Source organism: Cuculus canorus, chromosome 5 (genome assembly GCF_017976375.1).
Source record: "Cuculus canorus isolate bCucCan1 chromosome 5, bCucCan1.pri, whole genome shotgun sequence".
Taxonomy (NCBI): domain Eukaryota; kingdom Metazoa; phylum Chordata; class Aves; order Cuculiformes; family Cuculidae; genus Cuculus; species Cuculus canorus.
Window position 1 is genome coordinate 49,491,890 of NC_071405.1, and position 26,530 is coordinate 49,518,419.

At 42.8% G+C, this 26,530-nt stretch overlaps 1 protein-coding gene across 3 annotated transcripts in view; it reads left to right on the forward strand.

The window, feature by feature from the left end:
- TSPAN18 (tetraspanin 18) overlaps positions 1 to 26,530 on the forward strand; it is a 121,980-nt gene that overhangs the window by 88,728 nt on the left and 6,722 nt on the right. For 2 of the 3 annotated variants that reach the window (XM_054066809.1, XM_054066808.1), the window contains 6 exons: positions 7,223 to 7,312; positions 10,185 to 10,273; positions 11,044 to 11,238; positions 19,597 to 19,671; positions 24,631 to 24,729; positions 26,016 to 26,195. In XM_054066809.1, the coding sequence (XP_053922784.1) occupies positions 10,211 to 10,273; positions 11,044 to 11,238; positions 19,597 to 19,671; positions 24,631 to 24,729; positions 26,016 to 26,195 (612 nt within the window). In that variant the 5' untranslated portion in view covers positions 7,223 to 7,312; positions 10,185 to 10,210. Of the gene's footprint in view, positions 1 to 6,397; positions 6,494 to 7,222; positions 7,313 to 10,184; positions 10,274 to 11,043; positions 11,239 to 19,596; positions 19,672 to 24,630; positions 24,730 to 26,015; positions 26,196 to 26,530 lie in introns of all 3 variants that reach the window. The other variant, XM_054066810.1, reaches the window with a different exon arrangement.

Here is a 26,530-nt window from a genome sequence, read left to right on the forward strand (position 1 = left end):
ACAGCTTTTCTTACAGGATGTTATTCCTAACCTCTGGTTTTCTAAGCTGACTAAATCTAACTAAACAGACTGTTCTGTTTTTGCTTAGTAAGCAAAATAGTTCTCTTTGGGATTTCTTTCCTAAAAGCAATTAAGATCATTAGTCCCACAAATAAATGGTGTTAAAGGGTGGGTTTCTTTTTCCCCACCTTCTCCTTATGAAAAAGCACTGAGAACAACAACAACAAAAGAAGTTAACCTACTGATCTGGAGCTCTGTTCTGCATTAAAACAGATGATAAAAGCAGGGGTTTCAAATTCCCTTGCCCGTGGGCCCTTGCATGTGCCCTGCCTGTCTGGGGCGGCTTTTTCTTGCTAAGGAGCAATCATCATCATCTTTTTGATAGGACAAGACCCTGTGGCTCGTAGTAATCCATTTTGATTGCTTCTTTACTTTAAAATCAATCATTTTTCTTCTCTGCATTGTTTCTCTGAAGCCTGCAAAGTATCAGGAAACTTTTGGAAATCATGGTCTGAGGAAGACAAGGTTGCCACAGCAACTGCCCAATGTTTCTGAGATGTATTCCTCCCTCTTTCAAAACAATCATGAATGCCACAAACTGCTGAGGCTTTGCTGCAAACAAAGCAAGGCTGTAGGAAAAGAGAATGGAAAAGAGCAGCCAGGAGCCAGTTGTTATAAAGGTGAGATGTGTCAGGCTAAGGAAAAAAAGTGGAAGGCATTTATGCTTCATGTTAAATGCCCTAAGGATCTGAAATGCCTTGACTCAACAGTATCTGGCATGACAGTGGGTAATGCCACTTGACTTGTGATGCAGCTCCATGATGTATTCAAATGGTGACATCTATTCCATCCTGGAGGCAAGTATTTTCAGACACAGGAGGGCAAAGTTAACTGCCTGCCTTTTGGTATGCTAACTAGGCTTCGGAAGATGCCTGTCGAAGAGCCTAACTCATTAGCCAGAAGTAATCAAGTTTTTCATGGGTTTGGGACTGGTCTCAGTATGGACTGCTGACCAGAGGGCTGTATTGTGGGTCAGAAGTTTTAGTGCTTCCATTCCCCATTTAGCCTTGTTTTTCTTATCTGCTAAATAGGATTAATTTTTGTAATATTTGTAATCTTTGGGTCATCTGTTTAGAAAGACAATCAGTACCATATGGTTCCATTCTTCTGTGGTTAATACAAGGAGAAATACACCTGTGAGCTATCTGAAGGCTTTTTTTTAAGGAAGATCTTAAAAGAGCTGCAGGCTGTCAGGTTGTTGGTTCTGCATGCAGTACCTTCTTTTCTGAGATGGCTAATGTCTGTGTGTGAAAAGCTGTATGAAAGAGGCAGACATGATTTCCTATTGAACTTTGCTTGGGAAGGGGCCAAAGTGAGCAGTTCATGTTTCAAACAGTGCTGTATGCACATTTGAACTAGTTGAAATGGAGTGATTTGTGGCCTGTTGCTTGCAGACACGTACCCTAGCACTTTTCCAAACATTACAATATTTGGGAGAAAAGGTTCTGCTTTGGGGCTTCTGAATTTACATTTTGAATGTCTATGTATGTATGGGAGATTATTTCCTCTATAAGACTTCATATGTTCTATGCAAGCATTTTGCAAAGTTGCAAATAAAATAACTTTAATAGTAAGTGTTCTACTGCTGGTTTTGTTGAAAAGCTAGTGTTATTATATAAAGAAGTTTTAAGATGCTTAGTCATAGAATCACAGAATGATTTGGGTTGGAAGGGACCTTAAAGATCATCCAGTTCCAACGGTACTGCCATGGGCAGGGACACCTTCCACTGGACCACTGGATCAGATTGCTTAAAGCCTCATCCAACCTGGCTTTGAGCACCTCCAGGGAGGGGGCATCCGCACATTCCCATGGCAACCTGTGCCAGTGCCTCACTACCCCCACAGTAAAAAATTTCTTACTAATACCTAATCTAAATTTCCACTATTTCAGTTTAAAAGCATTGCCCCTTATCCTATCACTACACTCCTTAATGAAAAGTCTCTCGCTGGCTTTCCTGTAGGCCTCCTTTAAATACTGGAAGGCTGCTGTGAGGTTTTCCTGGAGCCTTCTCTAGGTTAAACAAGACCAGCTCTCCCAGCCTCATATGGGAGGTGCTCTCATCATCTTCACGGCCCTCCTCTGGGCTCTCTCTAACAGATCCGTGTCCTTCCTGTACTGAGGACTCCATAACTGAATGCAGGACTCCAGGTAAGGTCTCATGAGAGCAGAGGGGAAGAATCACCTTCCTCGACCTGCTGGTTACACCTCTTTTGATGCAGCCCAGGATGTGGTTAGCTTTCTGGGCTGCAAGCACACATTGCTGGCTCATGTTGAGTATCTCATCCACCAGCACCCCCAAGTCTTTCGAGCTACTCCCAGTCCATTCTCTTCCCAGCCTGTATTTGTGCTTGGGATTGCCCTGACCGGGGTGTAGGACCTTGCACTTGGCCTTGTTGAACTTCATGGGGTTAGCACAAGCCCACTGCTCAAGCCTGTCAAGGTCCCTTTGGATGACATCTCTTCCCTCCAGCATGTTGACCATGCTACACAGCCTGGTGTCATTGGCAAACTTGCTGAGTGTGCCCTCAATTCCACTGTCCATGCCTGCAACAAAGATTTTAAACAACATCAGTCCTAATACCAACCTGTGGAATGCCATTCATCACCAGTCTCCGCTTGGACACTGAGCCACAACTCTTTTGAGTGCAATCCTACCAGTTCCTTATCTACTAAGTGGTCCATCTAAAAAATCCGTGTCTCTCCCAATTTAGAGACAAGGATGTCATACAGGACAGCATCAAATGCTTTGCATGAGTCCAGGTAGATGTCAGTAACCCTTCCCTTATCCACCAATGCTGTAGCCCCATTGTAGGCAGCCATCAGATTTGTCAGGCACAATTTGCCCTTAGTGAAGCCATGTTGGCTGTCACAATCACCTCTCTATTTTCCGTATGCTTCAGCAGAGTTTCCAGCACGATTTTCTCCATTATCTTGCCTGACACAGAGGTGAGACTGACTGGCTTGTCATTCCATGGGCCTTCTCTTTTTCCTTTTTTATAATGGGGTTATTTTGCCCCTTTTCCAGTCAGTGGGAACTTCACTGGAATGTCACGACTTCTCAAATAAGATGATAGTGGCTTAGCAACTTCCATCTGCCAGGACCCATGGAATCATCTCATCGGATCTTATGGACTTGTGCACCTTCAGGTTCCTTAGATGGTCTTGCACCCGATCTTCTTCTACAATGTGTCGTTCTTTGATCTCCCAGTTCCTACCTTCGCCTGTTGCACCTTGGGTGGTGTGGCTTGAGCGCTTGAAGGTGAAGACTGAGGCAAAAAAAGTCATTGAGTATCTTAGACTTCTCTATATCTTGGGTAATCAGGTATCCTGTTTTCTTCCGGAGAGGGCCCACATTCTCCCTAGTCTTTCTTTTATCACTGATATGCTTATAGAAGCTTTTCATGTAGTTCTTGATGTCCTTGGCCAGATTTAATTCTATCAGAGTTTTAGCTTCCCTAACCTCATCCCTGGCTACTCAGACAATTTCTCTGTATTATTCCCAGGCTACCTGCCCTTGATTTCACCCTCTGTAGGTTTTGGGTTTTTTTTTTTTGAGTTTAAGTTTGTCCAGGAGTTTCTTGTTCGTGCTCGTCTTCCTTCTGTGTGTGACTGATGTGCTCTTATACACAGCCTTTTTGCGGCAGAAATGTGTCTTTGTTAAAGGCAGGCAGACAAGAGCCAGAATGGGATATGGCCCAGTTGTCCTGAACACTCTGCTTGTGCACGAAACAGGGTAGTTTTAGCAGCAGCTCAGATTCATTTAAACAACATCCCACGCCTTATATGATTTTAGTGTTACAAAACCCAACCAGGTTATTGTTTGAAGGTATAAGGTGCCCCTAAGGGCTTTTCTCACTCAACTATACTGAGGAATTAACTGCTCCTAGGCAGTGCAACAACTTCATTTTCTCCAGCATTACAGGGCAAGGCAGTCATCACTGGTAAATAGACCCATGTTACAGTGACATTAGCATTTTAATGCAACTAAAGAGGAGGTAGATTGACTGTAATTTAGTGTCTAGTTGCATGGCCTTGTGCAGGTCCTCTCATCGCTTCTCCACAGGGGGCGATTATGGTTACGTAGTGCACTTCGGAATCTAATTGGATTTACCTGTACTAATGTAGTCGTGTCACAGCAATGACTCTGCTATGCAAGCACTATGTAATTCCAATGCAGTTAGTTATTTATGTGGGAGCAATAGTTAAAGGATAATGCATGGGACTGACAGTTTGTACAAAGTTCCAGTTCAGGAACAGCAAATATATTAATTTTTTTCTGAAGTTGTTGCTACAGAGTGATATCAATCTGATCCTGTTTCCACAGAGATGTTTCACCTTGCTCTTCATAAGAACATTGACCTGTTGCAGATTTCTATCTTCAGTTTCTCTTTTGGCTGAGCATATTGGTTTGCGTGTGTTTCGGTTTCTATAGATCCTGCAAGTGTGGTGAACAAAGTGGGCTGGAAGAAGCTAGAGGCACTTGTGAAGCAGGACACCTGTAAGCCACTCATGCGGTGGCCTTCCTGCACCAGTTAACATGCAGGAGACTGGATTTCTCCCCCAGACAAGCATTGTTTCTCCATCTTGTGTCCTCCATTCGTTTCTTGTTTTACTTGTTAGCTCTATCAGCCCCTTTTTGTGCCCTCCCTCCATGCTCTGACTCTCCAGCTGTCTTTATTGCTGCATGAGACCAGGAGAAGTCATGAGTTCAGCTGTTTATCCTTCATCAAAGCCTGCTCTTTACAAAGAGCTGCTCTAAAAGCGGTGGATGTGAAGAGAAGCCAATGCTCAGTAGGACTTGATATGGTGGTTGTGAGATGAGCGAGGAGGCAGGACAACGTGCCAAATGCAGCTGCTCAGCCAGCTGAGGCAGCATGGCTTGTATGCACACAGTCCCAAGCAAGGAGACTTGGCCTCAGCCCTTACTCCAGCTTCCACTGTGTTTTCCCAGCGGCTGCAATTAAAGGCGTCAGCTTGCTTGAGTCACAATTAGGCATGGTGGTTTTGCACTTTCTGCAATTCTCCCTAATGACAAAATCATAGCTATTAACCAAAGACAGTCTGTTTGGCAGAGACTTCATCCCCTTTAAGGCCACAGAGTAAAATGGATTATTGCTATTGTTTGGCACCATACGTGCTCTTTCATCCCTTCTGACACAGCACCTGCTGGTACCTACTGAAGCATTTAAGCTCTTCCTCTCTGTGGTGCTGTAATTTCTTTAAAATATTGTGACTTAAGAGGAATAAAAATATAAAATTCCTCTCCCGTGCAGACCTTTGAGGGCTTGTAGGGAAGCAATTGTACACACACGCAGTAGGAGCAGGAATCCTATCATTCTGGTTACTTTCCTAATGATAGGTTTATATAGGACAGTGTCACTTCTCCTTTAAAGCTAGAGTCATCTTCTCCTGGCAACAGGATTGTGTCTTCACAGGACAGGACAACTGAAGAATTTGTCTCTCAATTGCATGTGCAAAACACAGGGTGATGTGTCCACACACACAAAAGAAAAAGATAAAAAGATAAGGGTGCACACTGAGCTCTGACTGTCAAAAAGGGGCTTTTTGCTGTGAGTCCATGCCACTGGCTCTTGTCTCAGCTGTAAACTCTTCAGCCCCCTCTCTGGCAGTCCCTGCGCTTGCTAAAACCATCCCTCAGCTGGTCACATAGCGCCCTCTGAACTTCTACATGGATGGTGAAGCTGTACTGAGCTGGGGCAGTCTTCATACACAGCATTATAAAGTGGGGCAATTCAGCTGCTGCTCACCAGATGCTTTCAGCACATTGCGGTGGAGTTGTGTTGATTTGCTGTAAATGTTTGTACCCTCCACATTTCAAAAGGTAAGTCATCCCTGCTCATCATTCAGAGGTGTGGGTCCACAGTGACAGAGGGAGGATATTAAATGTGAGGAATTAAGGCAAAACAAAACGGCTATGAATATGCATTATGTTTTATATTGTAATAGTTTCAGCCACCTTGAAACTCTTTTATTTGTTTCCTGCCAAGAGCAAATGATAGACTTTTACTCACAGAAGTCTTAATGGGAGGCAATTTTCAAAGGCATGTTCACAAATGTTTGTGGGAAACAGATTTTAAATGCACCCTTTCCAGAAATCATGATGAAGCGCCGGCAGTGAGAGAGCAGGGATAGATGCAGGTGGCTTATCTGATCCCTCACAAGGAAGCAGTGGCTTCAGCGAATTTGCAAGTGGTCCAAAAGAATTTGCAAACATTGAGCAAGTGAACTACAGTGTCAAGCAACACTATGTGAATGTTGGACCCTTTATAGCATGGGGCACTGCTTGAATAGTTAAAGGCTTCCCTTTTCCCACAGGCCCTGCAGTGTGGAGTTGGAGCTGTGATGGACATAGGGAAAAAGCAACCTGGGAGAGACTGACCTGAGAGAGCAACAATCAAGCATGCTTTGCATGTTAGTCTGTAGTCTCATATCACCTTTGCCTAGTCAAAGACTGTCATTAGTACTGTGCAGGCAGAAGTTAGAATTTATTGAGAAAATTGTAACTGTTAGCTCAGAAGCAGTAGTGGTCTGCACCCAAGTCCCTCTGCCTGTACCTGTTTATTTAATGCTTTTGAGCAGGCAATGCAGTGGCTTCACTGGGTCCCTGATTCCCAGGCACTGAAAATGAGGCAGAGAGAGGAGAAATAATTTGCTTATCTTGCTGTGAAAACTGGCTGGAAGAATGAGGGATTGTGCCCAGTGTCTCAGGCTGTTGCTCCTAATGGCAGGACTGGGCTTCCCAAAGATGCATTCTATGTCCATTTCTCTGCCTTTTCCATTTTTCTGGTAAATGGTCTGTAAATTCACAGTAGAATAAAGTTTGTCTAAACCCCTTATAAAACATTGAAGGTGCAGCTGGTATTAATCTAGTCCTATTGTGGTATGAGGTGCCTGTATAATGGGACTATAGATTTACATGTGGTCTGAAGCATTTAAAATGCCCTAAAGATTGTTAAAGAGATTCTGAGGGATTGGATCCCTCACTGGGTATTAAAAGCTCTTCATTAGTGCTAATGTAGACTAAATTAAGGTGACAATTAGACTGAGCATATTCATCAGGATGATGTGTTTTAATAAATTGTGTATTTAACATGATTGCATTTTACTGAATTCTGCAGTAATTGCATGTTTTTCTTTCAGGACAAGCTTGGCTATAAAAAGATACATGGGACACAAAGACAATTAAAGACTAGAAAAGACACTGTGCTTCAAGTTCCAAGATTTGTGAAGGTGAGTCTTGTTTACAAGTTCTTTCTTTCTGTGTGCCAGATGCTTTCTCTACCCCTGTGAAGGCTGGGTAGGTGTAGCTCTGGTGTGCAGAAGCTGGTTAAGAAATAGACAGTTAATTTGCTATCATGTTAAACTGCCCCTATCCCTCTTCTATTTGGAGGAGCAGACTGTGTGGAAATAATACTCTTGCCAGGGTTTTCTGAAAGGCACCGCCTGTTAGGTGTGTTCTTTTAGCAGACCCCAGCATTTTGGTTTAAAGGAGTTGGATGCTGCTTCCACAGTATAGATGGGAGATTGGTCCTCTGTGAAAGAAGGCAAGCATGCTGAGCCAAATCCTCGTATTTGAAAGCCAAAGGGTGGGCTGCCATCTTGCTGGGGAGAGGACACAAGGGAGTGATGCCAGATTGTGGCAATGCTTCACCACTGGTGCAGCTTAGAGCTTCAGAGGTATTTCTAGTGACATCTCAGCTAGAACAGACTCTAGAAATTGAAACACTGACTTGGAAGAGGTGCCTGGGCCCGGGGAATCTCAATCCTTGGAGATGCTTGAAACTTAAATAATGTGACCCTGAGCTACCTGCTCTAACTTTGAAATTGGACCAAACTTAGGAGTTGGCTCAGGTTGGAAGAGGGGTATATTTGTACACAATAACATCCAAAGGTCCTGTTCAACCTAGGTTTTTCAGGGATTCTGTAACAAAGATAATGCAGCAATCAAAGTGAAACTGCAGGCTCCAGTCCAGAGTGAAAGGTATGTGGAGGTAGAGGGAGATGTCAGAGTTAGCAAAGAGAAACTTGGATGCAGTTTTTGGGGGTGTGGTTGAGCCACTGCCTTTAGATATGTGAAGTTCAAGGTAGCTGCAAGGCGTGCAAAAGCAAATGTCAGAAGGAAGGAAATAAATGGTGGCGGGAGAACAGAAAAATGCATTATCTTGTAAAATTAGACTTTATTCCTAACTGATTACAGCAGCTGGGGTATGTTTCCTGGCTACACTGCTGAGAAATTTTAGCCTTCCCATCACTTTGCAAGATAAAATTCATATTAGAGGGGGAAATGTAGAATAATCTGCGTAAGAAAAAGCTGAACATTTATAGCTGCATATCAGACAAAAACAGAAGCATCTCATATGTCTCACAGGTCTGAGATGGGACAAGCCAGGGAAAGCATCTGTCAGCTGCTGTCTTCTGCAGTTGTTTGCTTAGTGTTAAATGTCTTCTGCTGAGAAGAACTTAATCTGTCATAAATTTAGGGTCTAGAGGAGGGGAGAGAAGGTATTTTTAAAAGGTAGATTGAAATATATGCATTCAGTTTTTATCACACTTGCATCATTGTGTAGTAGGAGTAACTGAAAAAAAATGCCTTTTCTGTGTATGGCTTTTAAAAAGACAAGTGGAAGGAAAAAGCAACCCTGTGGGTCAGGATTGTCTTTTCATGTTAATTGTTTTCTTCATGCAGCCTGTCATCAGGGAATTCACGTACATTCAGCTAATTAGTGAGGCAGCAGTTGGCATAAATGATTTCATAATTACATTATTTGTAAGTAACATTATTTGCGTTTTTGCTTGCATTGTTTGTAAATAGTATTAGGTATATACTCTTCAAAGTATGAACACTCTTCAAAGTCTTGAACAGTACTGCATATGTGAACTAGATGGTTTCATATACACTAGAGTATAACAGTTTTATAACATATAACAGTATAACAGTTTTAAGTACTGTGTAAGAGGTCAGATCAAGCTTTTGATTGGTTTGCACTGTTTAATCAGTGCGATCACGGGATCCATATGGTCATCTTGCATGTGCTGTTGGAGAATCTGGGTCCCCAGCAGAGACCGGAAAGAGTGTCTTATACTCATATGTAGTCTCTAAGCTCTGCGTTCCGGCACTGAAACAGTCACTCAGAGCTCTTGTTTCTCAGATCAGATCAGCAGGTTGGCATTTTTTTGGAAGTTTGCATTGAGCTCTTATGACCATAGGAGCTCCGATGTGCTCTGTTCTTGGCTTTGCCAGCCCAGCCCTCATACTGTTGCCACTGACCTCCATTTGCATATCCTGAGCTGAAGGACTTTGAGATTTATAAGTCCCCTGGGTGTGTTCCTGACGTGAAGCACAGTACAATTATAGGGTTGTGCTTAGCTGTTGCTCTGCTATGTGAAGCGTGATGGGTGTAGAAATTACAAATCTGAGCCCAGCACCACTGCCGGGGACAATCTCTTCTGCCACCTCGCTGGCACAGAAGCATTTCACACTGCATGGCAAGCAAGTGCTGTGCCCCAGGCTGAGCAGCTGTGAGGACAGCCTCCTCAGGCCCTCCCATGTCCACACTGCAGTCATTCCCAGCCCAGGTCTTCCAAATGTTTATGTGAAATTGTTGTCCGTTTGCATGGCATTCAGTCTGTAGAGGAAGCCTGTAGGGAGCTACCCATCTCAAATGCTTGCTTGTGAGTCTTTCAAAGGGGCACAGCTTCTTTAGGCTCCTTTGACGTGACTTTTTTTTTGGCATGAGGTAGGCAGGTACTTCCAGTGCTACTCAGACTTGACAGTCTTTAGGGACTGGGGAAAAAAAAACTTTGAGTGCAGAGGAATATTTGTTTCTGCAGCATCTCACACTGCAAGCAAAAGCTAGAGCTTTCCTCTCCTGCAACCTTCCTCTTCACGCCTCCATTCTCCTTTAGACGTAGAAGAATGCAAAAGGACTTAGCAGTGATCATCATCTCTTACTAGCCTGGCCTATATTGCCTTGTTCAGGTAAGAAATGAGCCCTTCCGTATAATGAACTTATACAGGACCTCAGCGAAGATACAAATGTAGATAGGATTGTGTCACTCCAATAAGAAATGAGTGTGCTAAGGAAGTGCTGGTATTTTGCAGGAATTGGTTCAAGGAGCCTGAAGACCATGGAGGGAGACTGTCTGAGCTGCATGAAGTACCTGATGTTTCTTTTCAATTTCTTTATTTTTGTAAGTACTTAGAAACCACTTTCTCTCCTACAGCCTCCTGTTTCCAGCAACCTGCTGCTTCCCAGCAGGATACGCTGTAATTTATAAAGTTGCCATGGTACAGAATAGCCCCTCAGCTTTGCACCAGCAATCACTGAGGGATTTTGTGGTGTCCAAAGATGCTCAGACATTCAACAACCCAGCGCAGTGGTCACTGTTATCTAAGTTATTCCTGTCCTTAGCAACGGAGACCAGAGGGAATGCTAATGATGTACATGGTCGATCTTGGAATGGCAGAAGAAATTGTTTTCTGGTCCTGGATGCCCCAATGAGGTTTTCACTAGGAAACATAATGATTTTCCTACCACATATAGGGTCATTCGTAGCGATCCTGTTGCACAGGAAGGGTGGGAGCTCCTAGCCACCCTGACCTCTGTGGCAGGGAGGGTTCCTTGTGCCCTTTCTCTTGGTTGTTCCCTGCAGGTGTGGCAGCAGCTTAAGACTTGGTTTTCAGTATTGGAGGAGGAGTAAATGGTAGAGTGACATGTCAAGGGATAGAAGTCTTTTTGCTGTAAATGTTCATTTAGTAAGCAGGAGACACTTAAAAGTAGCATGTCATCAGTCAGCTGCTCTACAGACAATATATGCCACGAAGAAACACAGATTCTCGAAGTGAACACCGTTGATCAAGAGATAGCAATGAATGCAGTGTTCCTGCAGCAGTTGACCTGTTTTATGGCAGTTTTATGTTGACCTGTCTCCCTCTCTCTCTTCTCTTTGTGCCATGACAGCTGGGAGGAGCATGCCTGTTGGGAGTTGGGATCTGGGTCATTGTGGATCCCACAGGTTTTCGAGAGATAGTGGCTGCCAATCCTCTGCTCTTCACGGGAGCGTACATCATGCTGGCTATGGGAACGATGCTCTTTCTGCTGGGTTTTCTTGGCTGCTGTGGTGCCATCCGTGAGAACAAATGCCTCCTGCTTTTTGTAAGTGTCCTTGTGGGTTTTGTTGGCCTTTTGGTGTTTCCCAAGAATGGGAGTGACTGGATAGTTGGTGCTGCGATAATTGCATGAATGGATGTCTGTTATTGTAGACATTATTCCCTTAGAAAATAAATAGGTTCAGGGTGCTTTTACGTACCACTAGAAATACAGAGAATTTGTTTCTTCCATGTACCAAATTGAGCCCAGTGGAGTCTACAAGTGTATTTTGACTTTGTGAAGCTTTGTTTCAAAATGGTCCTATTTGTGGTTTGGTTTTGGGTGTTTTTTCACTTTTATAAAGTTAACAGAAATCATAGAATCATAGAATACCCAGGCTGAAAAAGATCTTTGAGATCATCAAATCCAACCATCCCTCTCCGTTACTGAATCATATCCCTAAGCACTTCATCTACCCACCTTTTAGATATATCCAGGGATGGTGACTCAACGACCTCCCTGGTCAGCCTGTTCCAGTGCTTGACAACCCTTTCAGTGAAGAACTTTTTCCTAATGTCTAATCTGAACCTCCCCTGGCACAGCTTGAGGCAATTCCCTCTTGTCTCATCACCTATCACTTGGGAGAAGAGACCAATACTCACGTCTCTGCATCCTCCTTTCAGGTAGTTGTAGAGAGTGATAAGGTCTCCCCTCAACCTCGTCTTCTCTAGGCTAAACAACCCCAGTTCCCTCAGACGATTCTCATAAGACTTGTTCTCCAGCCCCTTCACCAGCTTTGTTGCCCTTCTCTTGATGTACTCCAGGACCTCAATATCTTTCTTGTAGTGAGAGTCCTAAAACTGAACACAGTATTCAGGGTTCAGCCTCACCAGTGCTGAGCACAGGGGCAGAATGCCTTCTCTGTCCTGCTGGCTGTGCTGTTTCTGATACAAGCCAAGATGCTATTGGCTTTCTTGGCCACCTGGACATGCTGTTGGCTCATGTTCAGTCAGGTGCCAGCCAATACCCCCAAGTCCTTCTCTGCCAGGCAGCTTTTCAGCCACTCTTCCCCAAGCCTGTAGTGCCGCACAGGGTTGTTGTGTCCCAAGTGCAGGACTCTGCACCTGGCCTTGTTAAACCTCATCAATCCAGATCCCTTTGTAGAACCTCCCTACCCTCAAGCAGATCAACACTTCCTCCTAGCAAAGTGTCATCTGCAAACTTACTAAGATTACATTAAAACCCTTCATCCAGATCATTGATAAAGATATTGAGCAAGACTGGACCCAGCACCGAGCCCTGGGGGACACCATTTGTGACCAGCCTCCAGCTGGATTTAGCGCCATTTACCATGATTCTTTGGGCCTGGGCATTCAGCCAGTTTTTAACTCAGCAGAGGGTACGCCTGTCCAGGCCAATGGCAGCCAGTTTCTCAAGTAGAATACTGTGTGAAATGGTGTCAAAGGCTTTACTGAAGTCCATGTACACTACATCCACAGCCTTTCTGTCATCCATTAAGGGGGTGACCTTGTCATAGAAGGGGACCAGGTTGGTTTAGCAGAACCTGCCTTTCATAAACCCATGGTGACTGGGCCTGATCACCCGGTTGTCTTGCATGTGTTGTGTGATAGCACTCAAGAAGACCTGTTCCATGATCTTCCCCGGCACTGAGGTCAGACTGACAGGCCAGTAGTTCCCCGAATCCTCCCTCTGGCCCTTCTTGTAGATGGGTGTAACATCTGCCAGCCTCCAGTCTAGTGGAACTTCCCCAGTCAGCCAGGACTGCTGGCAGATGATGGAAAGGGGTTTGCCAAGCACTTCCGTGAGCTCCCTTATTACCCATGAGTGTATCCCATCCAGCATCATAGACTTATGAATGTCTAGTTGGCTGAGCAGATCTTTAACCATTTCCACTTGGATCAAGGGAGCTTTGTTCTACTCTTCTTCCCTGTCTAGTGACTCATGAGGCTGAGTACCAGGAGAACATCTTACCTTACTATTAAAAGACTGAGGCAAAGAAGGCAGCAAGAACCTCAGCCTTATCCTCACCGCGTATCACTAATGTGCCTCCTTTGTCCAGTAAAGGATGGAGATTCTCCTTGGCCCTCCTTTTGTTGTTGATATATTTGTAGAAACATTTTTGATTACCTTTCACTGAATTGGCCAATCTAAGTTCTAGTTGGTCTTTAGCTCTTCTGATTTTCTCTCTACATGATCTCACTTCATCTCTGTATACCTCTCAATATGCCTGTCCCTTCTTCCACAGCTCATATATTTTCCTCTTTTTTTCTGATATCCACCGGGATCTCTCTGCTCAACCAACCTGGTTTTCTCCCCCTCCAGCTCCTTTTTTGGCACCTGAGGACTGCTTGCTCTTGTGCCACCAGGATTTCCTTCTTAAAGAGCATCCGACCCTCTTGGGCTCCTTTGCCCTTAAGGACTATCTTCCCATGGAACTTTATCGACCAGCCTTCTGAATAGTCCAAATTCTGCCCTCCAGAAGTCCAAAGTGGCCGTTCTGCTGACCCCCTCCTTACTCCTCCTAGAACTGAGAATTCTGTTATCTTATGATTGCTGTGCCCCAGGCGTCCTCCAATCATCACCTGTCCTGGGTTTCCTGGGCTTCCCCTGCTCAGGACTAGCCTTGATCTATCACATGCCTGCAGAATTTACCATCCCTGCCACCGATTCTCACTGATTGATCTTGTCTGCTTAAAGCTCCACTTGTGATTCATTCCTCACTGGTTCACAGCAATGCAGATGGAACGTGTAGAGCAGAGCATCTGTGTAATGGAGCCCCTCATATAAATGTCAGCCCATGCAGTCATCAAGTACTATTTACAAAGAGCTAACCTCTAAAATAAGCTATTTTTTACCTCCACCAGAAGTTATGATACTGCAGGGTTTCCAGCCATTCCGACTTACTGAGAGGCATTGCCAGTTATGTGTCAAAACACAAAGATCGTTAGTTTTTTTCTTTCGTTTTTGTCAAATATAACCTTTTGTTTCTTCCTCTGGTTCTGTTCAGGTTTGAGGTTTTTTATTCTCTTTTTTAAAAAATCTTGCTCTGTGGTGTTTGTATCTTGCACAGCTGCTTCACAGTGCAAAAGAGGCTTGTCTCAACTTTAAACAGAACAGTCTACTTTCTTGAAGATGAAACTGTTTTTTCTTAGACCTAAGTCTGATTCCTCTGAGATAAATTCTCTCTGGCACTTGGCTTGCCCACCCCGTGAATTTGTAACTACGAAGGGCTATGAAGATGATCAGATGATCAGAGAGCTGGAACACCTCTACTACTATGAGAACAGGCTGAGAGAGTTGGGGTTGTTCAGCCTGGAGAAGAGAAGGCTCCAAGGAGACCTTATAGTGACCTTCCAGAAGGGGGCCTACAAGAAAGCTGGGGAGAGACTTTTTACAAAGGCTTGTAGTGATAGGACAAGGGAATGGCTTTAAATTGGGGAGGTGAAGATTTAGAATAGATAATTAGAAAGAAATTCTTTACAATGAGGGTGATGAGGCGCTGGTACAGGTTGCCCAGGAAAGTTGTGGGTGTCTCCTCCTTGGAAGTGTTCAGAAGTGCTCAAGGCCAGATTGGATGGGGCCTTGAACAGCCTGATCTGGTGGAAGGTATCCCTGCCCATGGCAGGAGGGTTGAAACTGGATGATCTTTAAGGTCCCTTCTAACCCAAACCATTCTATGATTCTAGGATTCTATGAAATAAGAGCCCTTTTTTTGGAAGACATTGTGGGTTTGATATCTAGTGACTTGCCTCAGAAGTAAATCAGAAAACCAAATGTGTCACCTGTGAAGTCATGGAGATCTGCCCAGAGGAACTTAATTTAATGCAAAAGATCAGACCCAATGAGCCTGAGATCATTCGAAACCCTGAGCCTGTCAGTTGAAGGAACTAAAAGTTATGTTTGGTGAGAAGTATTGATTGCAAGTGAATGGGAGAGTAATACTTTCAGTTTGGACCTCTTATACAAGATATAGATTGGGGACCTTACTGGAGGAGGAAGGAAGCTCTGGGCTGTCCTGTCTCTGGATTTAACATCACAAAGTAACATCATGGTTTGAGTGTTTCTCCTGGTGTTTTGGTTATACTCCAGTGCACTCAATTTTGTGACTATTACTTTTCTGGCTCTTAGAGATAGTTCTGAGCCCTGCTGCTTTATTTATTTACTTTTATTACTTTTTTATTTTATAGTTGGAATGTGAGAAATATATGAGCTGGAAGTAATGCCCTAGACTAGGAGAAACTCTAAAAGTAATTACTGAGTGAGGAATTCGTGCTCCACTTTGATCCGCTCTTCTAGTATCAAAGTCAACACTGTTAAACAACCTGTCATCTCATGTCTACAGCAATAAAGCGCTTGGCTGAGGATCTGCTGATATCAAGAGAGAAAATATATATTGTTAATTTCTGCTTTTGGGAGGGCCACACTGGCTGATGTTGAAATGCATAAAATATCTGTGAATCCAGAAGTCTGATGGGAGTAAGTTTTAAGCGTTGGAAAGGAAAGCTTTGCATGAATTTATGCCAGAGAGACTGGGAACACCCTTTCAAAATGGAGTTAGAGGCTTCGGGGGGGTTGGTACTTGGGGAGAAGTTGCTAGATCAAATCAAGTCCACTTACAAATTTATTAAAGAATTGATGAGCCAGGAGCTGCTTGAGCAAGATTTTGCAGTGATGTATAATGTATATCTGAAGCTTTTAGTCAAAATGTAAACAGAAGATGGAAGGGACAAGACATGCACAAATGCATGTTCTCTAGTTTCTGGCTTCTGTGTTGGCAAGGGCTTTTATTTTTAATTATGCTGCTTGTCTTCTGGTAAAAAAATGTCATTGTGGAATCTATCATGTTGCATTAAGCACAAGGCTGTGAAACATTTCTAGATTTCCCAGAATTTGGGTGTGACTTACAAAACCCACAACATTGACTTGCAAATCAGACATTGAATAACTTTTGGATTGTCCTAAAAACCCTCTGACTGCAAAAGAACACTGTAAAAAACAGAATCCAAAGTAATGTTGATCATACAAACAATCCCGTACCTGTGCAAATATATATATTTTTTCCCCATTTCACCATGAGACTGAATTCGTCTTTGCAACAAGAACACTCCATTTTGGCTTCATTTGGCTTAGTTTTGAATGTGGATGTCCTGTTTTTCACTCTTATAAAATGGATGCAGTAGCCCCTGAAACTTTTCAGCATGAAAGTGTGGGTCTTTTGGTTAAATGCAGTTGCTGCACTTTTTGGAACAGCATTGCTGAAACTGGAACAGTAGATGAGTTGTGAAAAGGAAACATGAAACATTAATTTGTGGAAACTTCTGATAAATCTGTAACCATTACGAGGAGCTGAGGTAGGATTTTTGACCAATATGGGAGATCCTACTCTTCGGGATGTTCACCTTGGATATGGAGGTACCTCTGTTTAAGTGCCAGGTCTCAATCATGAATTAGAATAGGAGGTTCCTTTGTCCCATACACTGCACTGATCAGTTGGTTATTTAGTGCTCTCATGTATCAATAATCAATTTAATCTTGGGAGGCAAAACATAATAAGCAGATTTGACTGTCCTTAAAATGCAGAATAAAAGCAAGTTCTGAAATGATCCATCTTTTTTTTTCTCATCAGCCCTAATGGCTGCTCACACTTTTTCTGCAGTAACTCTTACAAATCTGTAATGCAGACTGCACAATGTAAGTGTAAATCAGTTTGGGAATGATAATGAAGTTTATCAGAGATAGTCTGGGAATGGCTGCTTCTACTTCTGCGTAGACCTGTGCTGTGGGGCTTGGGTGAACATGTGTCTCCTAGTAATCAGTAAATGAAATGCAATTAGCAGGGTGATGGGATTAATCACTTGATCACCACCTTAGACCTCTTAGTGACTATGCTGAGATCCCTTGATGGATGATGATGTGAATTTGCAAAGCACCATTCATTCTCATCACTTGTTCTTTGCCCTCCTGTGGTGAAATTAAAAACAAAACAAGTCTCTGAGCAGGAAAAAAAGAAGCAACACAGAAAACTCCACCAGTAAGAATAAATTATAGAGTTAACTACTTCAGCAAAATCAAGAAACAACATTCTTAGCAACTGAGGTCCCTGCTCATCTGACTCTTCCTATTTTGTCACTTGAGCCCAGGCTCCTTGTCTTTGTTTCCACTGCAGAAGCAAGAAGACAAATAGGGTAGTGTGGTGCATGCACTTTTCCAGTGGGGAAAAATCACTTACAGCTCTGATGATTGACAACAAAACAACATTTTGCCCATTCCAAGTAGGTAGTTTGAATTCTTTCTCCGTTATGCACAGCATTTCAGGCACTCTTTATAAATCATTGCTTGGGGATCACAAAAGTACTTTTGACCCCATCTGCCTTTCTTCTGTTTCAGAAAGACCTTCAGTAGCCTTCTTATGTAAAAAAAAAAAGACCAAACACATCCAGACTTATCCTGTGTTTATTTCTACTTGTTGCTTCAGCCACATTCCCCAGTAACGTCTACCACATATTTTTTGCCGTCCTTATGATGCAATCTTACTGGGTCACTCTTGTTTTTCTCAAGAAACACTGCATTCATTTCTAATGTTCATTCAGTTTTGTAAAATCATGTATGAGTCTGTGAGCTAAATCTTGGGATCCTTGAATTTTAGAAGAGCTGACTCTCAAATGGTGATTTTCCTTTGTGGTTCTAAGAACATTAAAACTGCCATCTAGTTCAGACTTAGTTTATCAAGCCCACTATTTTGCCTCCAAATTAAATGTCATTTTGGGAGAGATCTGAGCCTAGCCACTTTGTGCTCTGTTCCCATAGGAGTTCCTCAGCACCAACATTTGTAGTTTTAAGAACAGTAGAATGCACTTCCTTGCCTATCCCTTTTGCTGTTATGGACTGAAGCAGCACCAAACTAGCGTAAGGTATCAATGTAACTGAGAACCAGTCGCAAAGGCAGGTTGAGTCCTCATCTCTTTGATGTCCATGAGTGCTTTCCTGCACTGGGAGACTTGTTCTCTCAACACTCTTTTCCTCTCAACTTGATTTGCACATCTACCTGTGCACCAGCTTTCTGTGCCCCTCCAGGTTGCAGGGTCTGAGGTGGTAACCCACAGAAGTCCTGGTGGTGCTTATCCTAGGCTGGAAACACTCCACAGTGCCTAGGTGCTCTGCATAGACGAGGTCCTAGGGGCAGCTCCCTCACAGCACCACATCAGTCTTTCTGGGGATTAGCGCTCTTAAGTGTGTCTGACTCCGTGGAGTGGGTAGTGAAGGCACAGTGAATTGCTCAGGCTTGGTAACATCACAGAAACAAGAAGCCTTTAGTAAGACTGAAGTCCAGACTTGTAGCCAGAAGCAGGAGAAGGCTGCAAGGGCAACAGGATGAAAACACAGTTCCAGCTTAAACTGAACAGCCATGTGCCTCTTTGCTTTCAGTTCTTTTCCTTAGAATTATGGTGACATAAATGGAATGGTTTTACGTCAAACTGGATGCCTGTTTCTCTTTTGCTGCCACTCAATCTGCTCTCTATTTTTTTCTCTCAGGTCTGCAGTATGACCTTAATTTAAGGCTGTGAAATGCACACTTTGAATATTATACCAGATGATACCTGCATAATCAAGCTACAATTGTGATGGGGTGTTACCGGCTTTCTCTAGAGAGTCTGCATTGTTAATATGGATGAGAGACTTGGTTTTTAGATGCAGTGTTTGGCTATCTGTGTGGAAGCAAGTCTTCAGCTCCTCTTTTTCCCTGCAAAGTTTCAAGTGGCTCACGGTGTACAGATGCCATGTCAGCATGTAATACCTGCATTGTTTCATACCAGATGAATAACTAACAAACTTAACTTAGCACAACCTAATCATGTGGAGAAGGGTATTAACCAAGACTGATTTTGTCCTGAAATGCAGGATACTCTGAAAAAGAGTCCAGTTATGGTTACAGGTGTTAATATTTGAGTACATGTCCCACTACCTCCTTCCACACAAAGTGAGCCATATGTAGGTGTGGGCATGTGATGCATTACATACAGTGATTCCCCTCACTGTGTCAGCATAGTTCAACTCTGTACAAGCATCTACACAATTGTATAACTTTTTCCATCAATGTGGGCTCTACTGTTTTAACCTGGTTCAGACTGATCATAGGATGTTATGGGTCCTGTAGCCTTACCCTCTTTTACCCATTAGAACTAGACAAATGTGTCACAAGCTCCCACGTCCTGTGATGTGGTCATAGAGGAGCTGCGACTGCTCCAGGTTATGGTCTCACAGGTATTTTTTCTAATTGCCATAGGAAAAAAAGTTATTTTTGGTTATTTTTTTTCCATCTCTTTGGTGACTTTCAAATTCCTGTGTTCCTGCTGCCTGTTAAATGGTACATTTGGTTTTTTTTCTGCATTTTCTGTTTTCCAGTTCTTCATGTTTATTTTGTTAATCTTCCTGGCGGAGCTTTCAGCTGCAATCCTGGCTTTTATCTTCAGAGAAAATGTAAGTATCCTATAGTGGGCAAAATCTGAATGCCAGTGGGACTGTACCTAGCTGGAGCATGGTGTTAGGTGGTGTGTGGTTTGTTTGCAGAGCAACTGTTTGTTTCAAATGCCAATAAACCTGCTTCATTACTACCCTCAGCCTGCAGAACTGCCAGCAAGCCAGTGAATGCTAACTAACCTGGCATGTGCACGGTGGATGGTTTGTGTATACATGAGCTATACACTGGGGGACTACTTAAATGCTGAAATTTTTAGAGTATTCCTGATTCTTTCGCAGCCAAACCAGCTGCACATTCCATCAGAGAGAAATTTTATTATAAAGTCACACTAAGGTTAAAAGCAAGACTTTTCTGTATTCAATATAGCATGTGTTTAATATTAATATCAATAGTGAATCCTCCTGTTTCCCCAACAGAGCCAATGCTTGCTCTGCAGTGCAAAACTCTCTTGTGCATCTTCTAATCATATTACTTTTTGAATTTTCATGTTCTGGTGCTCACCAGGTTCCTCTCAACACTGTTTGTGGTCATTACAGCTCTGCTGCTAGGAGTTTTTAGAGAATTCCTTCGGTTCAGCACAAGCAGCAGACCACACATGTAGAAACTGCTCTGCAAACACAGGTACAGGCTTCATGACAGAGAGAATGTGGTCACTGGTGATCAGGCGCTGGTAGAGCAACTGAGACCTGACTGCTCCCACCTCCCAAATGCCTGTTGGACACTAGTAAAAAGTACAAGAAACGAGACAGGCTCACTGTGAGTCCTGTGTGTGAGGTGACTGCTGGGCTCTCTGTGTCCTCGTCCCTCAGCCATGAGGAGCCTACATACATCTTGCTATGGGCAAAGCATTGGTACCTTCCATTTCCATGAAAGCTGTGGAACACGTAAGGACATGTTACCTTGCAAGATAAGGTCACAGTGGTTATTTTAGGCTTCTCTGGCACCTGGTGGTGTTTTGTGAGATAAAACTTGAAGGGTAACAAATTTCTGTCTTTCCTGAGCTCGTCTCCTTGTTTACATCACCAGCTTTCCACTTTGTCAGAATGACTGGCAAGAAGGGCTTAAATGGGAGGGAATTAAGAACGTCATATCCCAAAATAGCTGGAGGGTGTTCTGTGCAGAAGTTAAATTCATTGGACAAATTCTTGTGGTTTGTTATCTCCTTGGGTTTCTTCTGGAAAAAAAAAAAAAACAACAACAAACAAAAAGCAAAACTTGTTTTGCTGCTGCTGTATTTTGTTGTGGTAGCTTCTCTGGTAACTACTTGTGATTAATTATAGTCTCATCTTTGGGTTAGAGTGAGCTAGATGGCTGGACAGGATGTGAACGAGGACTAGGGTGATGTTTCAGTGACTCCATGTTGGGAAGAATTCTTCACAGTAGCAGTTTAAGATCAGGTTCACATATGCTTTTCCCTACAAAAGGAGTTACTTTCAAGGTGTGTGGTAGTAAATGCACATTTAGGCAACATAAGTTTCTTGGAAACTTACAAAGTGGGTTCCTGTGATTGCCATTGCACCATTCCATATGGCTGTGGCCTCTTTGGATATGTAAAAAGACACAAAAGAGAAAGATACACTCTATCTGTTCACTTTCTAGATAATGTTCAGTGCAGCTTTCTCTTGTATAGTGTTTTACATCTGAATTAGCTCCTAAACACTCAACAGAGTTAAATTATTAATAGCTGAGGGAGTGAAAGAATTTAAGAGACAAAAATAACAGAGAAAAGATGTTGTCTGCTGAGATTTGACATGAGAGGAAGATTCGGTGAAGCACAGTGTGGTCATGGAGTGAGTGAAAGTGGTGTTAGTGATAGTCAGCTAATGTGATCTACAAGTGCAGCTGGACTCACAAAGAACTGTTTAAAAGCTGTCTGTGAAGAGGAAGGCTGTTGTTAATCAGCTGTGGATGTACCAGAGTTTCTCTTCATTTGTAAAGACGGTTTTGGAGAGTGAAGAACATTTTGTCTAGAAGACACACATAAAATAATGTCTTCCATGAACACAGCCTCCATGAGAGAGGCTGTGGAAGAGCAATTTGGCTTACGTTCAGGAATTGCTCTTTATATGCCCTTCAGAGGTCTGGATGGGAAAAATCCTGGAGGGCTGTTTGACTCTTTTTCTTAGTGAACTGTCTTAGCAAGCAAGCAGGCAGGATACTAGGAACTGATTAGTCCAATGGTAGGGCTCTAGAGTGAGTCAGGATGTTTGTATTTTTAGCCCCAGTTCTGACACTCAGTAGACATGTTGCTTTGGTTCCTGCTACCTCTCTTTTCCTCAGACATAGGGCAAAACTAAAGAACATGCACTGTTCATCCATCCGTTCGGAAGCTGGAGTCTTTTAGATGGAAGGCACTGTGGAAGAGAGGACTAGTAACTGTGCCTACAGTACAGGCACAGTACTATGTCAGGAATGCTAGAATGCTCCAAGCAGACACAGACTGGAGCGTGCCCTGTTTTCCAAGCAGGGACTATGAAGCCAGCTTCTTGCACAGCGTTCAGTGCTCCTTGACACAACACTGCAGGAGAAAGCTGTGACCTTCCTGGCTGCAGCTATTTTTTGAACCAACGTGGTAAAGAAGTCCAACTTCATTCACTGGCCTGTAAATGTATGCATACACGTGCTTCTTGGACACATTCCGCCCAGAACAACTGGGAAAAAACACAGCTGAATGGCTTTTCTTTGTTCATGACTGTGGCTGATATAACTGTGTTGTCAGAAGTGCATGAGAATATCTAGTTTTATTAGTATGTGCTTTGGTCCCTTCTGAATAGTTCATGCTGCAGTACTCCAGTGTGCATAGACCTCATCAGTGCCGTTGCTAGCTTCAGTGAGAGGGGGGCTGTGGGCATGTCAGTGAGACTGATTTTTATCTTCCTTTGTTGGCGATTTTTTAAAAGAGGAAAGATGCTTCTGCTGATTGATTTATATTTTTTTCCCCACGAATGTCAGATGCTCAGGGCAGTTAAGAGCAACAAAATGGCATCAGTTATTTTCCTAGCAAACTTACCTTTCCAGCATTAGGCTTTCTTATAGGCCAAGTCTTGTAAAAATCACACAGGAACTCAGAACAATTTCCTCTGGGGTTGCTGCTGTCAAAATAAAGTTTCACTTTGTATTTAAACAACTCTTCTGTTTTAGACCCTGCCAAAGACAGTTGGCTAGGGTTATTACCAGTGGTAATATCAGTTTCTAAGTTCATGCTTCAGAAACAGACAACCGTCAAAAAGTGCTTCTGTCTCTCTGGAGTAGAATGCTGTGTGGATAAAGTACACAGAGAAAGAGAAGGAAAGGAGAACACCGAGGACATGTTTCGGCTTCTTCTAACCAGACCTTCTCTGAGTGTGCCAAATTCCCAAAAATGCCAGCCTTCTCTGATCTCTGGTATTTTAATATTCAGCCTGAAAAAAGGAGACCTGATCTCTGTCTCATAAAAGTGAATTAGGAACTTGGCAGCGTATCTCGTTAAAAGATAGGGAACTGAGCAACCTACATCATTCAACTCTTTGTGATGAAATTTTACCCAATATTGATTTAGTCATTAAATTTGGCCTTTGTTTGTATTTGTAAAAGAGAAGTCAATATTAAGTGTTATTTGGGGCCTTTTAAAGAGTGGCCACAGCCTTCTCTTTTTTCCCTTAAATTTTATGATAGGATTACAAAGGCAACAAACAATTTTGTGCTTTTTTGTGTGTGCCCACCCATACATCTCATACATATGTATGTGTATGTGCGCTATTTCACTTTGTATATCAAGAACCTGAAACCAACTTGTACCACTGTATGTTGCTGGATCTGCAGTGCCGTATGAACAACAGAAAAAAAAAGTCTTTTCCAGGCAGCTTAATTTCTGGTCCTGCAAATATGCAACACTAAAAAGTGCTATTGCAGCCAAGTCCACCCCCTTTCACTGAGGCTTTGCAGTGGCAGAGATTTTGCCTGTGTGGATTACAAGTCACAAGGTATTTTAGAGAAGGGACCCTGTAAGTCAAGACCTCCCGGGAACTCAAAAGGGAATCCCTTGAAGTTTTCATCCTTAAGTGATAGAAAGGTGAAATGTGGAGTATTTTGTTTAAGAAGACTATTAAGTTTGTGTATTTACTAGTGCTCCAGAGAGTGATCCTAAGTAAATGTAATTTCAAGGCGTCTAACTTTTTGAGGAGTCTCTGAACAGAAATGTTGGTTCAGTTTTTGTATTTTACTCTATATGTAAACAGGAGTAAATGAAATTCCATTTATTTTTATTTTTGACCTTAGGAAAAAAGTATTTAAATTATCTAAGCACTGGAAATAGAGGATTTTTTCCCCTTCTTGTGTGTGGGTCAGTTTAGATAATTTAAAGCATTGTCAGGGAAATGGTCTTTTTTTCTAATTTGTAAGTTGACTTGAACATTTCATATTAATTATTTGTTTTTTCACTTCCTTTTCATTCCCAGAAAGTTTGGTATTAGATCATGATTCTGCTTTCTCACACAAAGAAGTAAATTCAGAGCAGTTCTCCTGTCATTAGTAGAGAGCTAATGAGTTTAAAGTAAAAAGTGAGAGGAAAATCATGCTTTGATTGCAGACCTCATGAAGCATAGTAAATTAAGCTGTGGATTTGTAGATATTTCTAAAATCTGGTTTAGTCCTATTTCAACTTATTAAATGCTTTCAAATGTTGCTGAATATTTAAAAAACCCCATCTTTAAATGCAAACTTTAGCTTACAAGTATAGGTATAATTCAGTCCTAGATTTTTAATAAGCAACAGTTTTATTGAATAGGTACCGTTCACCCTGGATGTAGTTATGATTCAGCCAGTAGTTTTCCCCATGTTTCTCCTCTGAAGTTTGCAAAACCCCAACAAAACTCAAACAACCATCAACCCCCAGCACTCACTAAACAGAGCTGTGGGAAGTGCTTGGGAAAGAGGTGTTGGCAGTAACCGTTGCATTTCTACCTGTCGGTGCTTTTCAGCTGACCAGAGAGTTTTTCACCAAGGAACTGAAGAAGCATTACCAGAGGAACAATGACACAGATGTCTTCTCTTCCACCTGGAACTCTGTTATGATCACAGTAAGTCAGGCTGTGGCCAGTCCCATTCTGCCCATGATCAGTGGGCATCAACATGGTGCTCAGCCCACACCATGAGCTCACTTGCGGTTAGCCTGCTTCAACCACCCTGTTGCGACAAGCATAGCAACCAGTCTTTGAGGCAGTGGTGGGAGGTGAGAAGTCAGCTGGCAGCCCTTCTTTTTCAAAATGAGCTCCCTGTTGGTCCCGATGAAGACACTCTTGGTGACTGCGTCAGTCTTTGTGGTTTTCCAAAACCTGAGGCATTTTGACTGACTGGGTATCCCCAGCTTTCAAACACTGGGCATAGAAAGCCATGGAGCTGTCTGCAACTGAATATTGCTGCATTTATCCTGGCACTTTAACCTTGCAGAATACTTCAAAACTATTCCCAACCAACAGCAGCCCAAACTGGTGCTAACTACTGGCTTTTTGTTTGCTCTTGTGAAATGAGTTGGTAGATGGCAGATCAGGCAGGAGTATGCCTGATGGTATATTTTCAGTATAGAAGTGTTAGCCATCAAAATTGACTTTGTTTTTACAGTCCTAATCAGGCAGGTTACAGATTGACTGTGTCAGTGGAATTGGAGTTGTTCTTATCTACTAAATGTTCTGTGTGCGTGTGTACACATGTGAATTTAGTGCTTGGCACAGCCCACAGTGTATCTCTTCAGGAGTGGGGGGTAGGATGTCAGGTTCTGCAGATGAAAAGTCAGTTTTAATCTTAAAAGAAAAAGATTACTGCTGCCCTTCATGCTGAATCAGGACTTTAATAAAGATATTTCCTTTTGCTGACTGAAAGGAGAAAGAGTCAGAGTGAATATGATTTGAATCCTTAAAAAGGACATGATTTGAATCCTAAAAGGGGACCTTACTTGAATCATACAGCAGTGTCTTTGAGCAGCAACAATCCTGGCCATTAGCTATGGGGGAGAGCAGGCAATCAGGAGCCTGGATTCTGCTGGCTCCCTTACAGATTTGCTAGGTGATCTCAAGCAAGTCATTTTGGATTTACTCCAAAGCCCTGCGTAGTTTGTGGCAATGTTTCCAGTGGTACCGTAGAGTCTACAGTACGTCATGGGAACAGTGGTACTTTATAGAAAGACATTAATGAAAAAGAAGGTCCGAATACAAGCACAACTCACTTCTTTGGAAACAAGAGTTGTTTTGTCTCTGCTCTGACTAAAGCTTTGATCCCTGCAAGAATAGGTCTTTGGTAGATTTCTCGTATCTGCTTACAGGGCAAAGTGTCAACTCTGTCTTCATTTCTCCTCTGTGCCTCTCCCTAGTTTGCCTGCTGTGGAGTGAATGGACCAGAAGATTTTGAAGCTGTCCCTCATCTTCCACACTCCTCTTTGGAAATGGCAACACCAGAGGCTTGCTGCCAGCGAGAGCTCCAGAGCCGGGAAGGAATGTTTGTCAACAAGGAGGCCTGCCTCTCAGGTGTCGAGAGGTTTCAAAACCGACAGGTAAGGAAAAGTTAACAGGAAAAGGAGTTTCACAGTGGGCAGAGAGATGGCAGTGAAGGTCATGGGTAACTTGTGCTATTCTGACTGTAGCTCACGTTCTAATCACACTTCTGTTGACTGTTTGAGAAGTCATGGCATATGTCTGATTTTGAAAATCCCCTTTCATTATGTGCACTGCTGAGTCCATGTTGTGCTGTATCAGCAGAAATGTGAAGATTTTCCCAAGGAATTGAGAGGTGGGGTGGAAAGTTATGTCAAATTTTATTTTTGTTTCTGATGGTTAGTACTATATCTGAGAAGTTAATTAGCGAGCCAGCACAGGTCAGCAAGGGTGG